The following is a 22826-nucleotide window of genomic DNA, read 5'->3' as shown; positions in this document are numbered from 1 at the left end:
GATTCATTCAAGGCTGTAGAGAACAATGACAGGTCTGGGTGATGGGTTGAATGCGCCCAAATCCTGTGGTATGTGCCCATGCCCGCCGCTGCCCCATGCAGTGCCAGACCCCTTAAAGAAGCTCGAGCCGCACTCCGCTCTCAGCACCTCTGGATAGATTGAGCGCTATGAAATAGATAGATATGAGAGAAATAGATATGAGACAGATAGACAGATATGAGATAAATAGATAGTTAGCCGGATGTGTACATGTCTGAGAGGGCTGAGTGACCCATGTACCCCGGCTGACGATGATGTGTTTGGGTGGGATGAATATAGATTGCACTGGTGTTATTACTATTACACAGAGCAGCTGCATCATGTCTCCTCACACAGCTATTTCTGTCCGCACAGCAGCGCAGCGTTACCCCCGGGTCCTCCTCACCCACCTTCCCCCTCCCTGCTCCCGGCCTCTCCCTCTCTCCCCATATTTAGAAAGCGCTTCCGGCTGCACCGAGTACTTTGACGTCATCCCCCACACGGGAGTGACGTCAATGCGGAGGGCAGAACGGGATGACGTGCTTATTTAAATGTCTCCCGAGCAGAGGGATGGAGAGGAGGTCTGAGCGGAGCCAGCAGCCAGGACACGGCACCTGTCAGGCCCACTCCCACGCTGCAGAGCCTCGGTAACCGGGATCCATCCAGCGGTCAGTCTTCCCCTATCACTGTCTGATGTGTATTTGTGTGAGATAGCGGCTCACATATACCGGAGTGTACACACACACACCACAGTATATACAGTTGCGTACACCTATATCGCCATACTGTGCTATACATCATGCACAATAGTCACACAGGATATTTATGCATGACATACATGGACACAGTGTTCATACACACATGCTAACGCATTACATACACACAATGTACATGCACAGATTCTAACACATTACATACATTGCACATGCATACATACTAAAACGTTACATAGACACAGTGTACATGCTCACATTCCATGCACACATGCTAACACATTACAAACACACAGTGTACATGTTAGCACATTACAAACACAATTTTATAGTCATGTTAAATGTGCCATGTTGGATCCCATCCAATGCAGCATCCTTTTGCCCCGGCCTGTACTGACACAGGGATAGTGCATGTGTTATATCGCTATTGTGACAGACGGTGGAGTGTGCAGTATAGCAGTAATACTAGGTACATGATGCATGCACACACAGTAGCCTGATGATAACACTAGGTGCATCATGCACACATAGCAACCTGAAGATAACAATAGGTACACTAAGCACACACAGCAGTTGATGACACTAGGTGCACCATACATACACAGTAGCCTAATAACACTAGGTGCACCATGCATACACAGTAGCCTAATAACACTAGGTGCACCATGCATACACAGTAGCCTAATAACACTAGGTGCACCATGCATACACAGTAGCCTAATAACACTAGGTGCACCATGCATACACAGTAGCCTAATAACACTAGGTGCACCATGCATACACAGTAGCCTAATAACACTAGGAGCACCATGTACACACAGCAGCTGATAACACTAGGTGCACCATGTACACACAGCAGCTGATAACACTAGGTGCACCATGCATACATATCAGCCTGATAACACTAGGAGCACCATGCACACACAGCAGCTGATAACACTAGGTGCACCATGTACACACAGCAGCTGATAACACTAGGTGCACCATGTACACACAGCAGCTGATAACACTAGGAGCACCATGTACACACACCTGCCTGATAACACTAGGTGCACCATGTACACACATCTGCCTGATAACACTAGGTGCACCATGCATACACAGTAGACATCATCTCTGCTTTGGGGCCTCCACTTGCCGTACAAGGTGAGTGGCCGCCAATTCATGCACACACAGTAGGTGAGACTTGTTGACTGTAGTATTATTATTATTATTATCATCATCATCCTGTGGGGCTCGCTGTATAGTGCAGGTATGTTTAGCGCCTATATAATGCATGTGTCATTACACAACGTGGAAGCTGCTGTGCATTCAGGGACACAGGGGTATAGATAAGACACATGTCATCACTGTATATGGTCTTCCAGAGGGTTTAACAGTGTACTGGTGAGAGTGTGGAGGGTGGGGGTCATCCTGACTGCCAAGCGCCCACTGTAACAGATTAGGGCTTGTGAGGCTGTGGCAGCAGGCAAGGGTAGCCAGGGGTTAAGGCTTCTCGGTGGGTTTCATGAATCTCTGCTGCAATGCCCGGGGCTGGGGCGTGTGACCCTGTCAATGCACGCTGGCACATTTTCTCTTATCTGCAAGGGCAGAGGAAGGTGGCCCCAGCCCCGCGGCTTACCGAGCGAGAGGGAGGCGCAGAGGGGGGTGATTATCCCGATTGTGCCCGCCCCGACTCCCCGTTACCCCCCTGTCGCTGTGTGTGTTTCAGAGCATGATGCCCGGGGCTGCCAGCTGAGGGATGGCTGCGTCCTGCCGGTGCCCGGGGACAAGCTGCAACCGCCGCTGCTGCCAGCGTCCTCCTCCTCCTCCTGCCGCTGGCCGAGGTGCTGAAGGCGCCGCCTGTGTCCCTCCGCAGCCCCATCCATGTCTGTGATCCCCGACCCCGGCCCTACGGTCAGCACCCTGCTTCCCAGACAGGTACATTTCCAACACACAATTCCAGGGGCAATGTATCCTTCCCTACCTCCCCATTATATCTACCGACCGACCCCCCCACCACCTTCCACTTGTTTTAAGTCCTTCAGAACACAAATCTTCTATTTTCCTTCATTTGACTGATGTTGTGACATGTAAACTCCATGAATATACTGCAGTATCTTGCAAATACCATATGCACACAAGTCTGTTTATTTGGACAGGTATTATTATGGTTTTGCATTTTGATATTTTATTCTCTATCGATCGATCGATCTATCGATCTACATATGATGAGAGGATCTATGGGAACTTATCAGTTATTGTGTGATTACCATTTTTCGCTGCTTTCTGATACTTCTTAATTGTGTTGTATAGTACTGGATCCGTCCTGCAGAGAAGTCCCAAGAGGAAGGAGAGGCTTTGTTCTAGCACAGGAAGAAGACTTGGGAGGTCTGCAGTTATTGGTCATACTGGTGCATACTGTATATATGTCTGTGTGTGTGGGAAGAGGAACGTGGGAAGCGGATCTTTGTCAAGAAGGACATGATTGGAATAAGCATTGGGCTGGCTTCCTAGTGTTGCCTCAAAGTACAAGACACTGGGGGAAGCAGACATATGAATGCTCTCTCCTTTTGTTGGATATACTTTTTTTAATATACAAGTGTTATTTTTTACCACGTTAACTTATATAAATAAAAAAAAAAACTTCTTGGTTCTTGTCCTTATCCTCGGATTTAAAAGCCAGACACTTCATTTATCCTGTCTGTCAAGTGACACAAGATAGAAGAGGTTGATAAAATTAGAAACCAATTCTGATTTAAAGAAAGGTGGAACAGTGCTAATGTTGCAAGAAGAAACATCATAAAGTTCTTTTGGTCACTTCAGTGCAAAATCTTTTCTGGGCAAAATGGGGTAAGTGAGTTTTTTTTTTTTTTTTCCCGCTGTTGTTGCTATTGCTCTTATTGCATGGCTTTTATCCACGTTATTCATATTGTAAACTGGAGTCTAGACATCCATGTGGTAATGATTCAGACCGTCTTGTCAGAAAGAAGATCCATCTGAAAGATGTTCTTTTCCTTTCATAGTGTTTACAGTCCTGAGTAGCCTTAATGCACCTTCAGTCTGAACACAAGGTCTATAAGAGGCACAAAGACATATTTATTGTTAGTTAATTGATGTAGAGCTTTATATTGATTGTCTCTCACAAGCACATACAATATTTAGATATGTTTTGATTTTAATTGTTCATTTAAAAAAGTGTTTGACACTGTATAAGCAGCAGGACATTGATAGGAGCTCCAGTTTTTTACCTGATTACCAGAACCAGTACTTGGAGTATGGTCTTAAATTAGTTAATGGTCACCGTTGAAGTCTTGGGAGCCAATGCAGAGTTTTCCCTGGTGGTGGTGGTGGCAATTACATTTGCATCCCATGCGTGGGACTAAATACAGGTATACAGAATTGTACACATTTATTATTATTAACAGTTCCTTATATAGCGCAGCATATTCCGTTGCGCTTTACAATTTGAAACAACATTAGTAGAACAAGACTGGATTGTAGGAGACAGACATAAAGGTAAGAGGGCACTACTCGCAAGCTTACAATCTATATGGAAAGCTTACAATCTATGTGACGGTAGCGCCAATATCCACACATTTTTTTTTCATAGCCGTGAACATTTTAATATCAGATGAATCTCTGGGTAACACAATTCTACATAGCCCGTGTATACGCTCTCGAAATGAGTTCACTAAATGTAGCCTATGTGCGAAAGCCTCATTGGAACCCATTTACGCCCATTCAGCCGTAAGTAGAGATCCGACCAAGACTCCGAATCACCAGTAGATGCATGCGCTCAGCTGCGGGGCTTGCGCAGTGCAAAAACACCCAAGATCAGTCCGCAAAACAGACTTTGGTGCCACTCTACATCAACCCCTCAAAGTTTATTTGAGAAATACTTTAGTTGCCTACTGATAACTCTCTACTGTCATATTATAAGTAAATGTTCGTGACAGATGATCTATAATTTATAACTGTCTAGTGGGTAACTGAGTCATGGTGTTCATTGTCTATCAACTATTTCTTGTGTGAGTTTTTGGAGAAAATAAAGCAGTAAGGAGGATGCTTCATCTACACTGAAGAACTTGGGAGATATATATATAAAAAAAATACTTGATATAATTCTAAATAATTATGGATATCATTTAAAAATATGCTGAGATTCCCTCTCCTGAGGGGTCTATTTACTAAGCTGTGTTAGGAGATAAAGTTAACGGTGATAAGGTACCAGCCAATCAGCTCCTAACTGCCATGTCACAGGCTGTGTTTGAAATACGGCAGTTAGGAGCTGATTGGCTGGTACCTTATCACCATTCACTTTATCTCCTAACACAGCTTAGTAAATAGACCTCTGAATCTGCAGCTCACTGCAACCCTGCACAGTGTATTTCTACCCCTCCTTAACTCTGTAAAGCCTGACACATAAAATATAACTCATAGTCATATAAGCTCATGTATCAAAAATTGATACAAATGATTTTATAATACTATTCCTTTCCTGTCCAGTCCTGCAACAGCTTCTGTTGGTGCCCATATTAGTTTTTCCTACAGCTTGTCAGCTACTTCAGTTTTGATGGTTATGGTCACAAATGCTCCATGTAAACATTCGACTTCAAAATTTAGCGTCAGTGGGATATTTTTTCTTTGGGGGGGGGGGGAGAGGGTCTCAAGGATCCCTGAGGGTTGATTTAGAACAGCACTTTTAGAAGCATTTTACAACAACATCATTTTCCAGATGGGGCGAATACAAGAAGGTGCTACAGAAATACTGTGGGCACTGGAATCGCTGTTCGTTGTGTCAGATCGTATCATACAAGCTGCAGTGTAAATGGAGGATCGTATCAACATGGCAAAATACTGTGCATGAAGCTGGAGAGCATCATGATCCGAATGCTCTGACGGCAGCAATAGTTTGAGCGAGGACATGCAGGCCATGCTTTCAGGATGTGTTCTTACTTTTACCCAATGACAATGTCTTGGGATAAATAAATAAAGTTTTTTTAAGGGAGCTTGTAATGGAGATTCTCCGGACGAGGGGCGCCGCAAACAATACTTAGCAAGTTGTGCATTTTTTGTGAAGACCTATTAATAGTTTTGACTAAAAAATACTGATTAAAGTCTTTTAACTAAAGAACAATTAACTATAGGGCTGATTCGGAGATGTACACAATTCAGATGTTTACGGAGTTGAACGATTATCATTAGGCCGCGCATGCGTCCATGTACGTTACCATTGTCATACGCAGCGACTGTTCACCCGCACTGTGATTGACGGTCAGGGAGCGTTTGGGGGAGGTAACAGGGAATCGCGGCAAAATACGCAGTCGTTTCACGATAATTTCCGTGGTGTGTCACACCCGGCTGCTGCGATTCTTTATGCAAGAAATATGGCTCCAGCATCTCAGTTCCCACGGCCATTCTGTGGGATCATAGGCTCACTTAGGACTATGATAATCAAATAATTGGTGACCAATGCTGCGACTTTGTACGCTGATGATTGGCTTTGCCTGTGGGCGGCACACTACTCTTGCGACATTTGCATATTTTCGCATAGCATCTGCATACACATTTGCAGTGGATAACGCTACATTTTTATAGAGGATCACACCATGGGTTGTTGGCAGGCTACATTGCTGTTTTTGAGCCGTTGACCAACTTGCTCCATCATATTGAGTCCCATATTGCTTGACTGTTTTCTAATGTCAGCCCTAGGTATGAAACTATGTGAACTGGTCTACCAGGCAGCTATAGCACATAGCTTGGCATTATAATGTTTTCAGTCACTATACTGGCTGCAGGAGGTGTTACTATTGGGCTTTTGGTGCCAAACAGAGCAGTTAGAACAGGTGACACTGAAGACACTAGATCATTATGAGTAGTTTGTAGACTGCTCCTTTCTACCAGCCCGCTACCTCACAGTGGATTGGGTGCAGCAGATTCAGCGTGCAGAGCACAAGGTTAAGAAGAAAGCATCTGAGGTCAAGGAGCGCAGTAAACAGGAGCTGGCCAGTGTGAACTGCGGGCACTGCAGTACTGCACAAGGTGAACTAGGGGCACTACCATGCTGCATAATATGAACTGGGGCTCTACTATAGGGCATAATGTGATCAACTGCTGTACAGAGAGGTGTCTCTCTTGAAGCAGTCTGTGTCCCTTCAAGAATGTTGCTATAGAGCCACAAAGTTATATTTACGCTCCTGTTTGAACTGTTCATAATATATAATGAATGTCTATTTTGCTTAGTATATTCCATTATGGGAACCATTTTCTAAGATATCTAGCCCATGATAATCCATATTACAGTGTCTGTCTTAAGGACATAATGGCAATTGCATGCAATAAAGCTAAGCAAGTATATATTATAGCTGTCCCTTTTTTCTGTAAATCTTTTGCAATGTTCCTAGCCTACTGATATAGACAATGGAAAACCATTGCTTACTCTGGGTTTTACTTCTGTTATTTCCCCCTCTTGAGTCTGCAAGTGGGACTGTGTAGCTTTTGAATTGTGCACTAGCAAGACAAATCTGCCCTCTGCTGTGCTACATGCTTGAGTTATACAGCATGAAGCGGATATTTTGTATTTCATGAGGCATCTATACATTTGGCTGCACATACATTTATGCCTCCTGCTATCAAAGTGGTACCCTAGTGGTTACATTTGTTTACCATTTTTTTCTTCTAGGACATCATTATCTCCAAATGAGTGTACAGATTACTGTACCTACTTAAAACCATTTACTACTTGGGAGAGCGTCTAAATTTGCACGAATTTGCATGGTATTGTTACTTGCTGTTATTGTGCAACTTTTTCATAAATCACTTGTTTTTATGTGTTTTTCTTTTGCTACCTAGTGATATCTCCTGTTTAAAAAAAAAAAAAAAAAGTTTGAAGTGTCCTCAAGTTAGTTTAGTGACTTATTTTCAGTAATCAGTTTTGCAATTTGTATTGTTTTCTGGTCTTTTGTTATTTATTTATTTATTTTTAATTAGGGGTGTGCACCGGACACTTTTCGTGTTTTGTGTTTTGGTTTTGGATCTGGATCTTTCTTCGTGTTTTGGATCTGGATTGGTTTTGCCAAAACCACCCTTCCGTGTTTTGGGTTCTGGGTTTTGTGTTTTGGATCTGGATTTTTTCTTAAAAAATAAAAAAAAAACGCTAAAATCACATAAATGGGCCTTTTTTTGTTCCTACGCTATTAATAACCCCAATAACATTAATTTCCACTCATTTCCACTCTATTCTGAACACCTCACACCTCACAATATTGTTTTTAGGCCAAAAGGTTGTACCGAGGAAGCTGGATGACTATGCTAAGCGACACAAGGGGGCGGCACAAACACGTGGCCCATCTAGGAGTGGCACTGCAGTGGCAGACAGGAAGCCAATCAGCGTTATGGTGCCCATTTGCATGTAGCACGAACCCGGGAGATCCGTGCTACATGCATCTGTGTGATTGGCACAGAGCAATGACAGGTCCGTGAGACCCGTCTGTGCTGCTGTGGTAAAAAAAAAAAAAAAAACCTGTGTAAAAAAAGAAAAAAATGGCGTGCACCCCCCCAAAAAAGAGCAACCAGCCCCGGGCATTAGTAACCCAGTGCTGGGTGTGCTTAAATACAGGGGACAAATGACGTAGGGGTCCCCTGTACTTAAGCACAACCAGCACCGGGCTAGTCAGAACCAGCGCTGGTTGCCAAAATACGGGGGACAAACGACGTAGGGGTCCCCTGTATTCTGCGCAACCAGCTCTGGGCTCTGATCCGGTCCTGGTTCTGGAAATATAGGGGACAAAAAATGAGTAGGGTTCCCCTGTATGTTCCAGAACCAGCACTGGACTTTTTCTAGCGGGGGGCTGATGCCACAGCCAGGGGAGCCCTTTCACCGGGCCCCCCAGCCGCAGCATCAACCCTGACCGCTAGTCAGCCCAGGCCGGGGATCCCTGGAGAGCTGGGGACCCCCCCAATAAAGGGGTCACCCTCTCCAGGGCACCCCAGGCCCAGGCTGATAGCCCGGGGCTATCCCCGCCACCCCTGGTGGCGGTGGGTGGCGGGTTGATTGTGTGGTGTGGTGTAAATAAAGAATATCAAACATTGTCTTTACAAGTAGAACTGCAAGTCCCAGCTAGCCTGCCCCGCATGCTGGTACTTGGAGAACCACAAGTACCAGCATGCAGGGCATTAAGGGCCCACTAGTACCTGTAGTTCACCTGTAAAAAAAATGTTTAAAAAAACACAGGACACACACACCGTGACAGTATAAGTTTATTAAACATACATACACACACACACATGTACACATACTCACCTATGTAACCTGTAGCATCGGTCCACTTGTCCGGTAAAGTATCCCTAGGGGACCTGTGAAAAAAAACATACTCACCATCTCCTATGCGAGGTTCTGTCCTCTTCGTTCCAAAGTAGGCATCCCCGGACTTGGCAAAAAAAAAAAAACGAAAACGCGATCCACGAACTTAGTACCGTTCTATAGAACGGTACTTCCCGAATGAGAGCTTAGCGGCGGGGTATCACCATGGAAACCCCGCTGCTAAGCGTTCATTGGCTGAGAGAGGTCATCTCCCGTCTCTCAGCCAATGAACGGCTCCCTCCATTGTAGTCAATGGTGGGAACCGCAGGGTAAACTTTAATAACCTTGCGGCTCCCAGCATTGACTACAATGGAGGGAGCCGTTCATTGGCTGAGAGAGACGGGAGATGGCCTCTCTCAGCCAATGAACGCTTAGCAGCGGGGTTTCCATGGTGATACCCCGCCGCTAAGCTCTCATTCGGGAAGTACCGTTCTATAGAACGGTACTAAGTTCGTGGATCGCGTTTTCGTTTTTTTTTTTTTGCCAAGTCCGGGGATGCCTACTTTGGAACGAAGAGGACAGAACCTCGCATAGGAGATGGTGAGTATGTTTTTTTTCACAGGTCCCCTATGGATACTTTACCGGACAAGTGGACCGATGCTACAGGGTTACATAGGTGAGTATGTGTACATGTGTGTGTGTGTGTGTGTGTGTGTGTGTATGTATGTTTAATAAACTTATACTGTCACGGTGTGTGTGTCCTGTGTTTTTTTTAAACATTTTTTTACAGGTGAACTACAGGTACTAGTGGGCCCTTAATGCCCTGCATGCTGGTACTTGTGGTTCTCCAAGTACCAGCATGCGGGGCAGGCTTGCTGGGACTTGCAGTTCTACTTGTAAAGACAATGTTTGATATTCTTTATTTACACCACACCACACAATCAACCCGCCACCCACCGCCACCAGGGGTGGCGGGGATAGCCCCGGGCTATCAGCCTGGGCCTGGGGTGCCCTGGAGAGGGTGACCCCTTTATTGGGGGGGTCCCCAGCTCTCCAGGGATCCCCGGCCTGGGCTGACTAGCGGTCAGGGCTGATGCTGCGGCTGGGGGGCCCGGTGAAAGGGCTCCCCTGGCTGTGGCATCAGCCCCCCGCTAGAAAAAGTCCAGTGCTGGTTCTGGAACATACAGGGGAACCCTACTCATTTTTTTCCCCTGTATTTCCAGAACCAGGACCGGATCAGAGCCCAGAGCTGGTTGCGCAGAATACGGGGGACCCCTACGTCGTTTGTCCCCCGTATTTTGGCAACCAGCTCTGGTTCTGACTAGCCCGGTGCTGGTTGTGTTTAAGTACAGGGGACCCCTATGTCGTTTGTCCCCTGTATTTAAGCACACCCAGCACTGGGTCACTAATGCCCGGGGCTGGTTGCTCTTTTTTTGGGGGGGAGGACGCCATTTTTTTCTCTTTTTACACAGGTTTTTTTTTTTTTATTTACCACAGCAGCACAGACGGGTCTCACGGACCCGTTAGTGCTCTGTGTCAATGACACAGATGCAAGTAGCACGGATCTCCTGGTCCGTGCGTGCATCTGTGTCATTGAAATACACAGCAGCACAGACGGGTCTCACTGACCCATCTGTGCTCTGTGTCACTGTCAATCACACAGATGCATGTAGCACGGATCTCACGAGTCCGTGCTACATGCAAATGAGCACCATAATGCTGATTGGCTGAGAGCCGTGACAGACGGCTCTGTCAGCCAATCAGCACTTTGCCCATTAAAGGCAAAGGCATTTTTTTTTAAATGGCCGCTCGAGGCAAAACCTCGAGATCCGACAGCAGATCTCGAGGTTTTGCCTCGGGAGAGGGATCCGGGGCAGACAGGGAGATCCGAGCTTGGGCTCGGATCGCCCCGGATCCCCGAAGTTCGGGTGGGTTCGGTTCTCAGGGAACCGAACCCGCTCATCCCTATTTTTAATCCATCCCTAGCAGTGGCATAAGTTCATCCCAGACGGACAGAGGCAGGTTATAATTCGGTGCCCCCCCTCCCGTCACAGCCGCTGGCACTGTAGTGTAGCAATTCATATACAGACAGGCTATACATAGAAGAAGGCAGCAGCTGATGGTCTGACATGGAGCTCTCCACTAGTGTATGGTGGCTTCTCAGGTGCCGGGAAGAGGTGCCATGTATTAGGTGGCCATGACGGTACACTCTGGGTACATAGTTACAGCCCTAAGTGGGGTGAATATGTTGTGGACAATGGAGGAGGTGCCCCTTAAGAGCTGGAGCCCGGCGGCAGGCGCCTCCATTGTCTCCCATAGTTCTGCCCCTGATCCCTAGGATGCTTTTGTATTTCTTTTAAGTTTGACAACTATTTGAGTCAATTTAGCCTGTAGTACCTATACTTACCTATTGTATTTGAGCCTAGTTAAATATGCATACTTAGAGGCCCGTTTTATTAACGATCGTATTTGCAATGCGATCTGAGGGCCTGATTCAGAGCCGGATGCTCTTTAAGAGCGCTCGCTCTGAATCTGGGCGTTTTTGTTTTTTTTTGCGGCCTCCTGGCTCCTCGCTAAGCTGTGGGTGACCACTCACAGCTTTTGCGAGCGGCCAGGTGATGATCGCGACCATTGGAGCTTGCGACGAGACTCTATGTGGTAGGGTCTCATCCGTCGCAAGCCCCAGAGAGCTTCCTGCTCTAACAGAGCAGGTAGCTCTTCACTGACATCACTGGTGATGTCAGTGGTGCCTTCCACAAATGGCAGGTGTTCCTTCGGGAATGCCTCCGTTTGTGTAGCCACCCCCCCTGCCCGCCTCAAACGGGGCGAGCTGCCAATCAAAATCGACAGCCGCCCCCTTTTGGTGCGACGCCCGTAGCGACGGAGCACCTGTCGCTGACCGGGTCTCGTGCGTGTGCATGCGCAGTTAGGCACCATCACAGTGCTCACAAGCTGGTCTGAATCAGGCCCTGAGCATGATATTAGCGCCCATGATCGCATTGCAGGATGCGATCATACCAGCTAAAAGTAAAAAAAAAAAAAAACACCCACAGGGACAGGGTTCTATAAGAGCCTGTCCCTGTGATGTGCTGCAGCGGTCTCTTCACTCCTGTGCCAAGGATCCTGCGCATGTGTGTTCTACACACCATACATGTGCGCTGCCATTGCCATTGGCGGGCTCCTATTGAACCCTCTCACGACTAGTACTGCTATGTGTAGCCTATAGACTACAGCAGCACAACGCCATCTTCAGATGGTATAAGCTCCAAGGAACAAGTTTCGCGACTTCGGGGGCCAAGTTCGAACTTGGTAAAATTGATGGTATCGCATTACCCCTAGAAACCTACACGGGTTGCGGCTGCTGGTGGAAATGGAGAGACCACAGCAGACATTGGAGATATCTGCTGCGATTCCCTCCATAATCAATTCAGGGAATACAAAATAATTTTGGGGTATCACCCCAGACACCTACAGTAACAACCATGGCTTTCCCCAGACACCTACAGTAACAACCATGGCTTTCCCCAGACACTTACAGTAACAACCATGGCTTTCCCCAGACACTTACAGTAACAACCATGGCTTTCCCCAGACACTTACAGTAACAACCATGGCTTTCCACAGACACCTACAAATACTGTCACATAAAGTAGAATGTCAGAGGTGTAAATCTTACTCCATCTTACTTGCTCACATAATGTAAAACTGAAATCCAGCTATCTGTCATTCTAACCCTCGTTTCTGTCTACCCCATTTGTGTCACCCCTGTCTGTATGCCCTTCCCCTTTAGAATGTAAGCTCTCACGAGCAGGGCCCTCTTCCCTCATGTGCTTTTCCTTCCTTTACTTATATTGTTATCTACTCTATCCTCCTTATAACAGCACCTAACCCTTGACTTTTGCCATCCTGCTACTGTTGCAGCAATGTTTATATACCATGTACTTGTCCTTCAATGTCTTATACTGTATGTCAGTGTTTTCTTGTTCTGTTCAACTGTTTATGTACTGTTTCTGTACTTTGTTTTTGTACTTGTTAGGCGCTGCGGAACCCTTCTGGCACCATATAAATAAAGGATAATGATAATAATAATATGCTGCAAATATTTAATGATAAATGGGCCCCTTAGCATTATGGGCCTGATTCAGAGCCGGACGCAATTAGTGCTCGCTCGTCCAGAAAATAGGGGTGGATATTCAAATGAACCGTTCGCTATTTGCGGTCTGTTCACGCCTCTAGGTCTGAACGAGCGTACAAAACTTGCGGTCGTTTTTTGGGAAACTACGCCCCCTGGCCGCTCGCATCCTACGTCATGTCCGCTATTTATTAGATTAATCGAGTACATCGACCAGGGTATGAACTGCTCGCTATTCTTGTGGTCGGTTTTTGCTACCACAATTTTGCGAGCAGTTCTGGCTATAAAATAACCCAGTGACGTGGTCAATGACGCTGCTGTTTTAATTATGCACACCCATAAAACGCCCGTTTTGACCTTTAAGCACGCCTGCGTTCGGATCTCCACTCCCCGTTTTTAAAGCACCTTCCCCTGTTACCACCCACATACGCCTCCTCCTGTCACTCAAATTATCAGGCATTCGCTATTTTGCGAGCACATGAATTTCGACCGCACTGACTGGTTCGCGCATGCGTATAACGATACGTACGCATGCGCAGTTGGGCAAACATCGCTCGGAGCGAACGAGCTGCCGCTTACGAGTGGCTCTGAATCAGGCCCTATGTCCATTAGTTAAAGTTACTGAGGCTAGAGGAAAGAAAACATTTCTAGGTTATTTTTGTTGCAACTTCTAGTCATCCAAACAGAACATTTTTCATAGTCAAAGCTTTGTAGTGGTAAAATCCAGTGGCGGACATGGGAAATTGGAGACCTAGCGCATTCATGTACTGTGTAGTTATACAATTGTTTGTTTTGTTTGCTTGGTGAGATTCATTTTTGACACTTATGGGGGGATCTACTAAAGGTCATTTTACAGAAATGATGAATCTCACTATCTTTTATTGGTTTAGAAGACCATTTCCTAATCATCTATTAAAGTCAACTCGATCTATATTTCACTAGTTTTTTTTATAAAAAATAAGTCACCAGAAGTTGTGAAATCGCTGAAATCTTTATTATATTGCTAGGAACGGAAAAGTACAACTTAAATGTGCAGATTTTAATGAATGGGAGCGAGGGCTAGCACTGATTAAATGAATAATAAATTGCTTGTTATTGCCCCCCCCATCATCAATTAATTTGGGTACGTACCTAATACATTCGTCGGGCCGTTCTTTCGATTTTGACCCATTTATTCGTGTTGTGAACGCACCTTCAATCCTGTTTTGTCAGATGAAAACTGGTTGAATCGAAGGATCGCATCTTATGTGCTGTTTAATATTCATCCGATTCAATGGTGCCATATTGGAGCAAAAGTGAAGTGTGTACGCACTGCCAAAGCGTTCTGCCTACGCTGCTGCTGCCTTTGTGTTTTTGAAACTGATATTTTAGACAGACGGTGATCGTACAGGTGTGTACGTGCGTTTCAGCACTGTGGTCGGGACTTCCAAAAGGGAGCAAATTTGACCAAAACATCGAAAGAGTGATCGGAAAGATGTGTACCTCCTATATTGTGGAGGAGGGCTACGAAAATACCTGTTATCAGGGGAGATGTCCAGCAGATCTTCAATGCAGGTCACAGAATAGGTGCTCACATCATTCAACCAGGCGTAATCTGCAGAACTTCACCACAGAATCTGCCCATGCTCAGATCAAAGCTAACAGAGAGAGAGAGAGAGAGAGAGAGAGAGAGAGAGAGATATTTTCTTTTGGCAGTTGATCGGTTGGGAAATGCAATTTCAAACTGTAATACATTTAAAGTACATTTCACCTATGGGATTGAAGGAGGATATGACCTCTGGGGCCGTGTAGTGATTGTGCACACTTACTGATTTTAACTGCCTTGGTATAGGCAGCAGCGTGCTTGTAATGTCACGGCGCCATTTGATACCGATGTACGGGAAGGCTCTTCCCAAGCTGTAGAGCAGATAGGCATATGTTTTATTTGCACGTTCGCCTGTCAAATTAAGGAGGAATGTTGTACTTCAGAACCCCTGGATGGAAGGTACTCCATACTTAAGTTGAGGTGGATACAGTTGGGGTGGGTATGGTATTGCCCACCACCTAGCTCGCAATCAGATAGTTTGCAATTGCTTTTCCCGGCCACCATCTTTATGGAAGTGATCAATAAACTTCGGACCTTCTTCCTGCCAGCTATTGTATTTATTTCCTATTGTTAAGGTGTTAGGGTTGCAGGGGCAATGAGGCAGGGGCACAGATGAGAGGAAAGAGGGCAGGAGTAGGAGGGTATTTAGCCTTTCGCTTTTACAAAAAAATACCAGAGCAGTCCAAGGAAGGGATTTGTAGGGAGAGCGCTTACTCGCAAGCTCTGTCCCGGGCAGCGAATTATAATACATTCATGCAATATTTGCAAACATCTCATTGGGAATTTAGTTAAAATTATTGCATCACAACCGCATTATATTGTGATAAATATGCCCCTATATGTGGCTTATACATTTCCTTTCATATCTTGATTACATGTACAGTACCACTTTTTTAATGGAGACATTTGCACCTGTGATTTCTGTAAACTCATCCAGAGTAAGTTAAATGATCTTCTTTACCCTTTTCCAGTGTGTTTTTGGTGTCTGATTTTGGCCGAGAGGGCTCCCTATTTCTTTCTCTGGTTCAGTGTATCTTCAGTATTCATGACATTTACCAAAACTAGAGTTAGTATTTTGGTAGTTGAGAGAGAGCTGTATACATGTTGGAACATTACATACAGTAATATCAGATATAATTTATGTTACTATATTACAATGCGCAGATGTTGGTCATCCGTCTGTGGACAACTTATTGCTTATTCCCATCATACTTAGTGGAACAGAGACCAGTACAGTTAGATTTTAGAATGATTAGTGGGTATTTGGCATGAGCTGAAAGTCTAATCAGTGCAAAGTGTGTTAGGAAGTAATCATTTGGTTATGAAGTTGGAGGAACACAGCTTTTATTTCTGCCAATTGTGCTGCAGTTAAAACAAAAAAAAAATATTTTTAACCTTGTTAAATAAATCATTAGAATTTAACATTTAATTCTGTGTACATTAAATGATCTCTGCGGTTTTGGGAGCTGTTAAATTCTTCATGGATTAGGGAGAATTATCAACTGTCATACACGTATTTATTTTATTAAACTTTTATTTCCATAGCACTACCGTATTTACAGTTACACTTTACTGTTGAGAACAGACAGTTATAAAACGAGACACAGTATTAATTGATAGGTAAGACCAACTCCAAGCAGCTTTATGTTCCTGTGACTATGGGTGCAAATATTAGAGTGTAAGAAGTTTAAAGTCCATGGGACTGTAGCCAACCTCCTTGGAGGTGGTAACAAGAGGAAAATCAACCCTTCAATAAACCGAAGGACAGGGAGAATGGTAGAAAAGGAGCCAAGGAAAACATCCAAAGAGACACAAGCTGAACTCCTAAGTACAAGGTACATCCATTTCTGATCACACCATCCGAGTGGGCTCCATGGAAGAAAGCTCAGGAGGACTCCACTTTTGAAAAAACGTCATAAAAAAGCCAGACTGGAAACTGCTAAGATGTATATTGACAAGCCACAATGCATCAGTAGAATGGCCTTTGGTTAGAAGAGGCAAAACTGGAGTTTTGTGTCAAGCCACATCATCAGCGCCATACTCAGACAAAACTAATAGAAAAGAAAAGAGCACCATACCTACTGTGATACATGGAGGAGGCTCAGTTATGTTTTAGGGCTTTTGTGCTGCATCTGGCACGGGGGAACTTGAATATGTGCAGGGTAACAATGAAATCTGAAGACTTATCAGGTCATTCTGGAGTGAAACCAACTGGCCAGTGTCAGAAAGCTCTGTCTCAGTCGCACGTCATGACTCCTCCAATAGGATAATGACCTCAAACACAAAGCTAAATGCACCCAAGAATGGATAATGACAAAACATTGGAAACCTCCTATGGAAAGAGCTGAAACACGCAGTTTGGAGAAGGCACCCATCAAACCTGTGACAGCTGTAGCAGTTTGCTCAGGAAGAGTTGGACAAACTACCTGTTGAGAGGTGCAGAAGTCTCATTGAGAGCTACAGAAATCGCTCGATACACAAAGATGGAGGCCAATTACTTTTGTCAGTTTATTAAAGAGAAAAATGAGTAGTTCTTCCTTCTTCTTTTTTCTTCCAACAAATTTGTCCATGTCTGTATGTATGTGCATGGCCACTGCACTGGAATTCCAGGTTTCCATATAATTTATTATTATTATTATTATTATTATTATTATTATTATTATTATTATTATTATTATACATTAGTGAAAGCATGTCATTTATTTAACAAAAGCTTCATTTTAGAAATTAAGTTATGTTTTTTTTGTTTGTTTCCTTTACTGGTCCCTGTTTCAACCCTCCTGGGGTGGCAACAGTGAGTAGATCACCGTGGTGTAGTTATTCAATAGGTGATAGATCGTGTTACCGATAGTGATACTCTGCAGTGGCCACCGCTGGGCGGTAGCGTAATTAGACTAGGTAATTTAGATAAAATAGCTCTGCAGAGCTTGATAAATATACCCTTAATACACTCACTCTAGACACATGCATATTTTTTTCATTGACAACAACATACAGTAAAACAACCATAACAGAAGTAGCAGACTACAAAAACCTCAAACAAGCTAGGGTAGTGGTACCCAAACTTCTTTGAATTACGGCGCTCTAGAGTATCAGCATTGTTTTCATGGCACCCCTAAGTAAAAAGTTCCTTATTGAGAAATTCAGAAATAGTGATTAAGTAAATTACCTGTCATCCTTGGGTTCAGTCATGTGGTGGTAGACAGGTTTATGCTTCTGTTTGTCCACATATTTACATTACACTGACCATAAATAATTTTATTTGGTGCTGGACCATCAACCTGAGGCACCCCAGCAAGTGTCCCGAGCCACCCAAGAGTGACAAGGCACACAGTTTGGGAACCACTGAGCTAGAGGTGTCACAGCGTGCCGGACGCCGGAACACACCGGGTCCAGCAGCGCTGGTCTGTGAGGGGACAGTGGATGGGTTGTTCCCGGCACCTGCCGCTGGTCCCCGTCGCTCGTTCTCTCTCCTGATGCAGGTGGGCGCGGCTCCCTACAGGAGCGAGCCAACCTATTAAATATTTAAAGGGCCATACATGCGCCTTTTGTGATGTCACATGAAGTGACTGGAATTGCTCTGCATATATAAGAGACTCTGGGAGCACTCCAGTGCCAGAGTATAGGCTCCATACCATACTCCAGCGTTCCTGTGCATCACCTGTTATTCTCATCCTGACCCTGGCTTGTTTGTGATTCCAATTTCGTTTGACTCCCTGGTACCGCATCTGATATCTGGTTCTGACTTCGGCTATTCCCTGTGACCTGTTTACGTCTGCTCCCTGATACCATCTTGCCTGTTGGTATTGACCGGCCTGTTGACTAGGTTTATTCTTCTGCACTTCACCCAGTGTGCACCAGCACCTGTATAGGGGAACCTAACCTAAGGGCCGTGACCTGTGTGTCGGACGCAGCCAATCCATACCATCTTGCGAGGATCCCTGGTGAATACCGCCGGCACATTAGACTCCGCGCCTCAGGCATAGGTCTAGCCAATTCCCTAAATACGGGTCGCATCCAAAATCCGTCCGAGAGTTTGTGACAGAATACTCTGACCCTAAAAGAAACATGGATGCCGCTGCTAATCTTTCACCTCGAGATCTATTGGAAAACCTCCTCGCTAGAGTCGAGAAGCAGGAACAAGACCAGGCCCAAATTATGCAGTGCCTTCATATGCTTATGCAACAGGTGGGACCTGCTCAGCCACCTTCGGTACAACAAGCTCCACCTCCTGTGGTGTCCGTACAAACTGCAGGAACTTTAGCTCCATTACGAATTACAAACCCCACCAAGTTTAATGGGGATCCCAAAGGTTGTCGGGGATTTTTTAATCAATGTGCCATTCAGTTTGAAGTTCAGGCCGCAAACTTTTCCTCTGAGAGAACGAAGGTGGCTTATGTTTCGCTGCTGTCCGGACAGGCGATGGCATGGGCATCTCCATTATGGGAGAGAAATGACCCTGTGGTAAATGACAGTACTAAGTTCATAGCGGAAAGTCTTTGATGAGCCCGGACGAGTGTCCTCTGCAAGTTCGGCCATTCTGCAATTGAAATTAGGCAACCAGACTGCCGGGCAATACGCCGTGCAATTCTGAACCTTTGCCTCGGAACTAGGGTGGAACAACGAGGCCTTGATAGCAGCATTCATGCAAGGTCTGTCAGAGCAAATCAAAGACTTATTATCATCCAGGGAATTACCAACCACATTAGATGATCTGATCTCTCTGTGTATCCAGGTAGATCTCTGCCACAGAGAAAGAGCGCGAGAATAAGAACAGTCCAGACGTTTCAGCTTTAAACTTGCTCCTCATTTCACAGCCCCGGCTGAGGTTCCAGAAGAACCTATGCAGATCGGGAAGTCACGTTGACCTGCTGCAGAGAGAGAACAAGGACATCTTTTTCTCTCAGGATGCCCCTTAACATCCGGGAAATGAGAAGGCCTAATTGATCGAGGAGTGGTCAGATTAGGTGCATTTCAGCACACCCCAAAAGGGAAAATTTCCTCCCAGTTTACTATTGACATGTTGCCAGTGTCAAACAAACCATCTGATGTCGTTAAGGTCATTTTAGACTCTGGTGCCGATGGCAATTTCATCTCGGCAAAGAAAGTCCAGGAGTTAGGTATTCAAAGTATACCATTGGAAGCACCACTCTGCATCATCGGAGTAGACGGGAACAAGCTTTCTATGGCTACCATTCGCTCCAGGACCTCAGAGGTCACCATGCAAGTTGGAGCTCTTTATAAGGAACTGATTTAGTTTTACATACTCCCGACAACAGAAAATCCAATTATTCTTGGTCTTCCGTGGCTAGCCAGGCATGCTCCTATTTTGGATTGGAATGAACCTCCTCAAATTCTGTCATTGGGATCACAGTGCCATCAGTCATGCTTGCCATCCATCAAACCACCACCGCGTGTCAATTCAGAATTCAACCATCTCCCCAGAGAGTTCACTTCCTGCTCCATACCGGTCCTTTTGAGGACATATTCAGTAAGAAAGCTGCGGAAACACATCTGTCCCATAGGGAGTGGGACTGCATTATAGACTTACTTCCAGGAAAGATGTCTCCTCGAGGAAGAGTGTTTCCTCTTTCGCTTCCTGAAACACAGGCGGTGTCCGAGTACATCCAGGAGAACCTGGAACGTGGATTCATCAGAGAATCAAAATCACCTGCAGGAACGGGGTTGTTTTTTGTTAAAAAGAAAGATGATGGATTGAGACCATGTATAGACTATTGGGGCCTGAATGCCATCACTGTTAAAGATCGATACCCGCTACCACTGATCTCTGAACTTTTTGATCGCATAAAAGGAGAAAATATTTTTTCCAAGTTAGATCTCCGTGGGGCCTATAACTTAATCAGAATTCAGGAAGGGGATGAGTGGAAGACGGCCTTCAACATGCGTGATGGACATTACAAATATTTGGTTATGCCCTTTGGGTTGAGCAATGCTCCTGCAGTTTTCCAAAAGTACATGAACAACATTTTTCGAGACCTGTTATACAAGTATGTATGTCGTGGTGTATCTGGATGATATCCTAATCTTTTCCAAGGACTTAGTGAGTCATCATGAACATGTGTGCGAAGTATTGTCACGACTACGGACTAATCGACTTTTTTTTTGCAAACTGAAAAAATGCTCCTTCGAACAAGAGGAGCTGCCAGTCCTGGATTAAATTATTTCGGGTTCTAAACTTCAAATGGATCCTGAGAAGCTTTCCGCCATTGTTAACTGGCCACAACCGGTGGGATTAAAAGCAATACAGTGTTTTCTTGGCTTCTGTAACTTTTTTACTGGCAGTTCATCAGGAATTACTTGTATGTTGCTGCTCCAATTACCGCTCTCACCAAGAAGGGTCAAGATACCCGGGTGTGGCCGCTTGAAGCAGAGGAAGCATTTAACCAATTGAAGCAATGTTTTATCTCCGCACCTGTGGCTTCTTCTCCCGCAAGTTTTCTATCCCAGAGAAAAACTATGCCGTTGGGGACAAAGAACTGCTTGCCATCAAGTTGGCTCTACAGGAGTGGCGATACCTGTTGGAGGGGGCAAAAATTCTTGTGACGGTCTACAGACCGCAAGAATCTTACCTACCTCAGGACCTCTCACTGTCTAAACTATCGTCAGTCCAGATGGTCTCTGTTTTTTCACAGAGTGAAAAGTGATAAGGTGAAAGCCAATCAGTTTCCAACTGTCATCTCACAGGCTGTGTTTGACAAATGACAGTTGAGAGCTGATTGGCTGGCACCTTATCACTTTTCACTCTGTCTCCTAACACTGCTTAGTAAATAGACCCCTTAATCATTTGATATATCTTTTAGACTAAGATCTTTGTCCAAAATGAGTGGTATTATGTCTTGTAATTGAGTCACTAGACTATGCGGGTAGAATATGCGGGTTTTACAAAGGTTTAATGTTCTTTGTACTCCCTCTGTTTGTCCCTTTTTGCTTTGGGGGACAAAGCACTCAGAAGAAAACCTCTCCACATAAATGAATGTGCAAGATGAGAGACTCGTAGTTTAATTTTTTTCCAATAGCCTGTAATTGATTTTTCATATCACAGATTGTGAAAGCATATCTGTAAATCGTTTGCACTGCAGCATGGGGTATAAATAAAGTGCTTTTTTTTTTCTTTTTTTTTTTTTTTTAAGAAACATTTTATAATGCAGAGATTAAAACACTAGTCCATCATATAAGCAGATAAAAAAAATCATTTGCAATTCTCTTAAATCATGATAAATGGAGCACATTCCATGTGCTGATTTTACAAAACCACTTTCAATATGAGGAAAAGTGCATGCTAAACCTGCCTGCACATTTCATTTATAAGATAAAACACAATCTGCCGCTCAGTCAAATGATAGCAGTCACCATTTGTGTAAATCAAGGACAGGCAAATGCTGACACCTAACTCCCTTGGGATTATACATCTCAATATCTCCAGTCAACAGAGAATAGTGGTATTATTTGGCTTCTTTATTTTTACATATGGCCGTTCCTATCTTGATTGTGTAATTGTGCACAGGGGATCATTTTAAGAAGGGGGTATTTATTTTATGATTGAGCTTATGCTTCTTGGGGTCTGTGGTATCTGACTGGAGATGCAGTACTTTCAGTTGGAATAATCCATGGAATAGTCACAGGAAATGTAAAGTTCACTGTTGGCAGCGATAGTTAAACCCACAACTTTAAATGATTGTGGGTGAAGTATTAATGTAATATGCACTGTACAGTGTTACCCTAACAAGTATAAGCAACAGGGCAGGTCTCTTGTACCCATTTTTCACCAATATCACGGGACAGACCCCTATCACAAAACGTCACCGACCCTGGTTATTGCCGCAATTGCCGATGACATCGTCTCCAAGCACCAGGAAATCCGGATCTCCCCATCCCGTTTACTATGCCCCTTAACTTGGGTTCTTCCCATGTCCAACCATGGTCGCTACCTGGGGTGGAGTCCTGGGTCACTGGACCCCAGTTAATATTTTATGGGACTCTTTTCCACCGAGCTGTGACCCGGACAGCCCTGCGGCAGTGGAAAGGGGGTATTAGAAAATAAGGCTAATTGCAGAGAGTGCCGCGCTAGTTTAT

At 44.8% G+C, this 22826-nt stretch overlaps 1 protein-coding gene across 3 annotated transcripts in view; it reads left to right on the top strand.

The window, feature by feature from the left end:
• The first annotated feature begins 582 nt into the window (after nt 1-582).
• The window catches only part of HOMER1 (homer scaffold protein 1), a 129819-nt gene continuing 107575 nt past the window's right edge, over nt 583-22826 (top strand). Inside the window, exons 1-3 of one of the 3 annotated variants that reach the window (XM_088443917.1) lie at nt 583-686; nt 2443-2627; nt 3027-3563. In XM_088443917.1, the coding sequence (XP_088300043.1) occupies nt 3559-3563 (5 nt within the window). In that variant the 5' untranslated portion in view covers nt 583-686; nt 2443-2627; nt 3027-3558. Of the gene's footprint in view, nt 687-2442; nt 2652-3026; nt 3564-22826 lie in introns of all 3 variants that reach the window. The other 2 variants (XM_088443916.1, XM_088443918.1) reach the window with 2 other exon arrangements.

This window comes from Taudactylus pleione, unplaced genomic scaffold, assembly GCF_031769625.1.
Source record: "Taudactylus pleione unplaced genomic scaffold, aTauple2 ptg000336l, whole genome shotgun sequence".
Taxonomy (NCBI): Eukaryota; Metazoa; Chordata; class Amphibia; order Anura; family Myobatrachidae; genus Taudactylus; species Taudactylus pleione.
The sequence above is the reverse complement of the archived record's forward strand: the minus strand, read 5'-3'. Positions and strand labels throughout refer to the sequence as shown.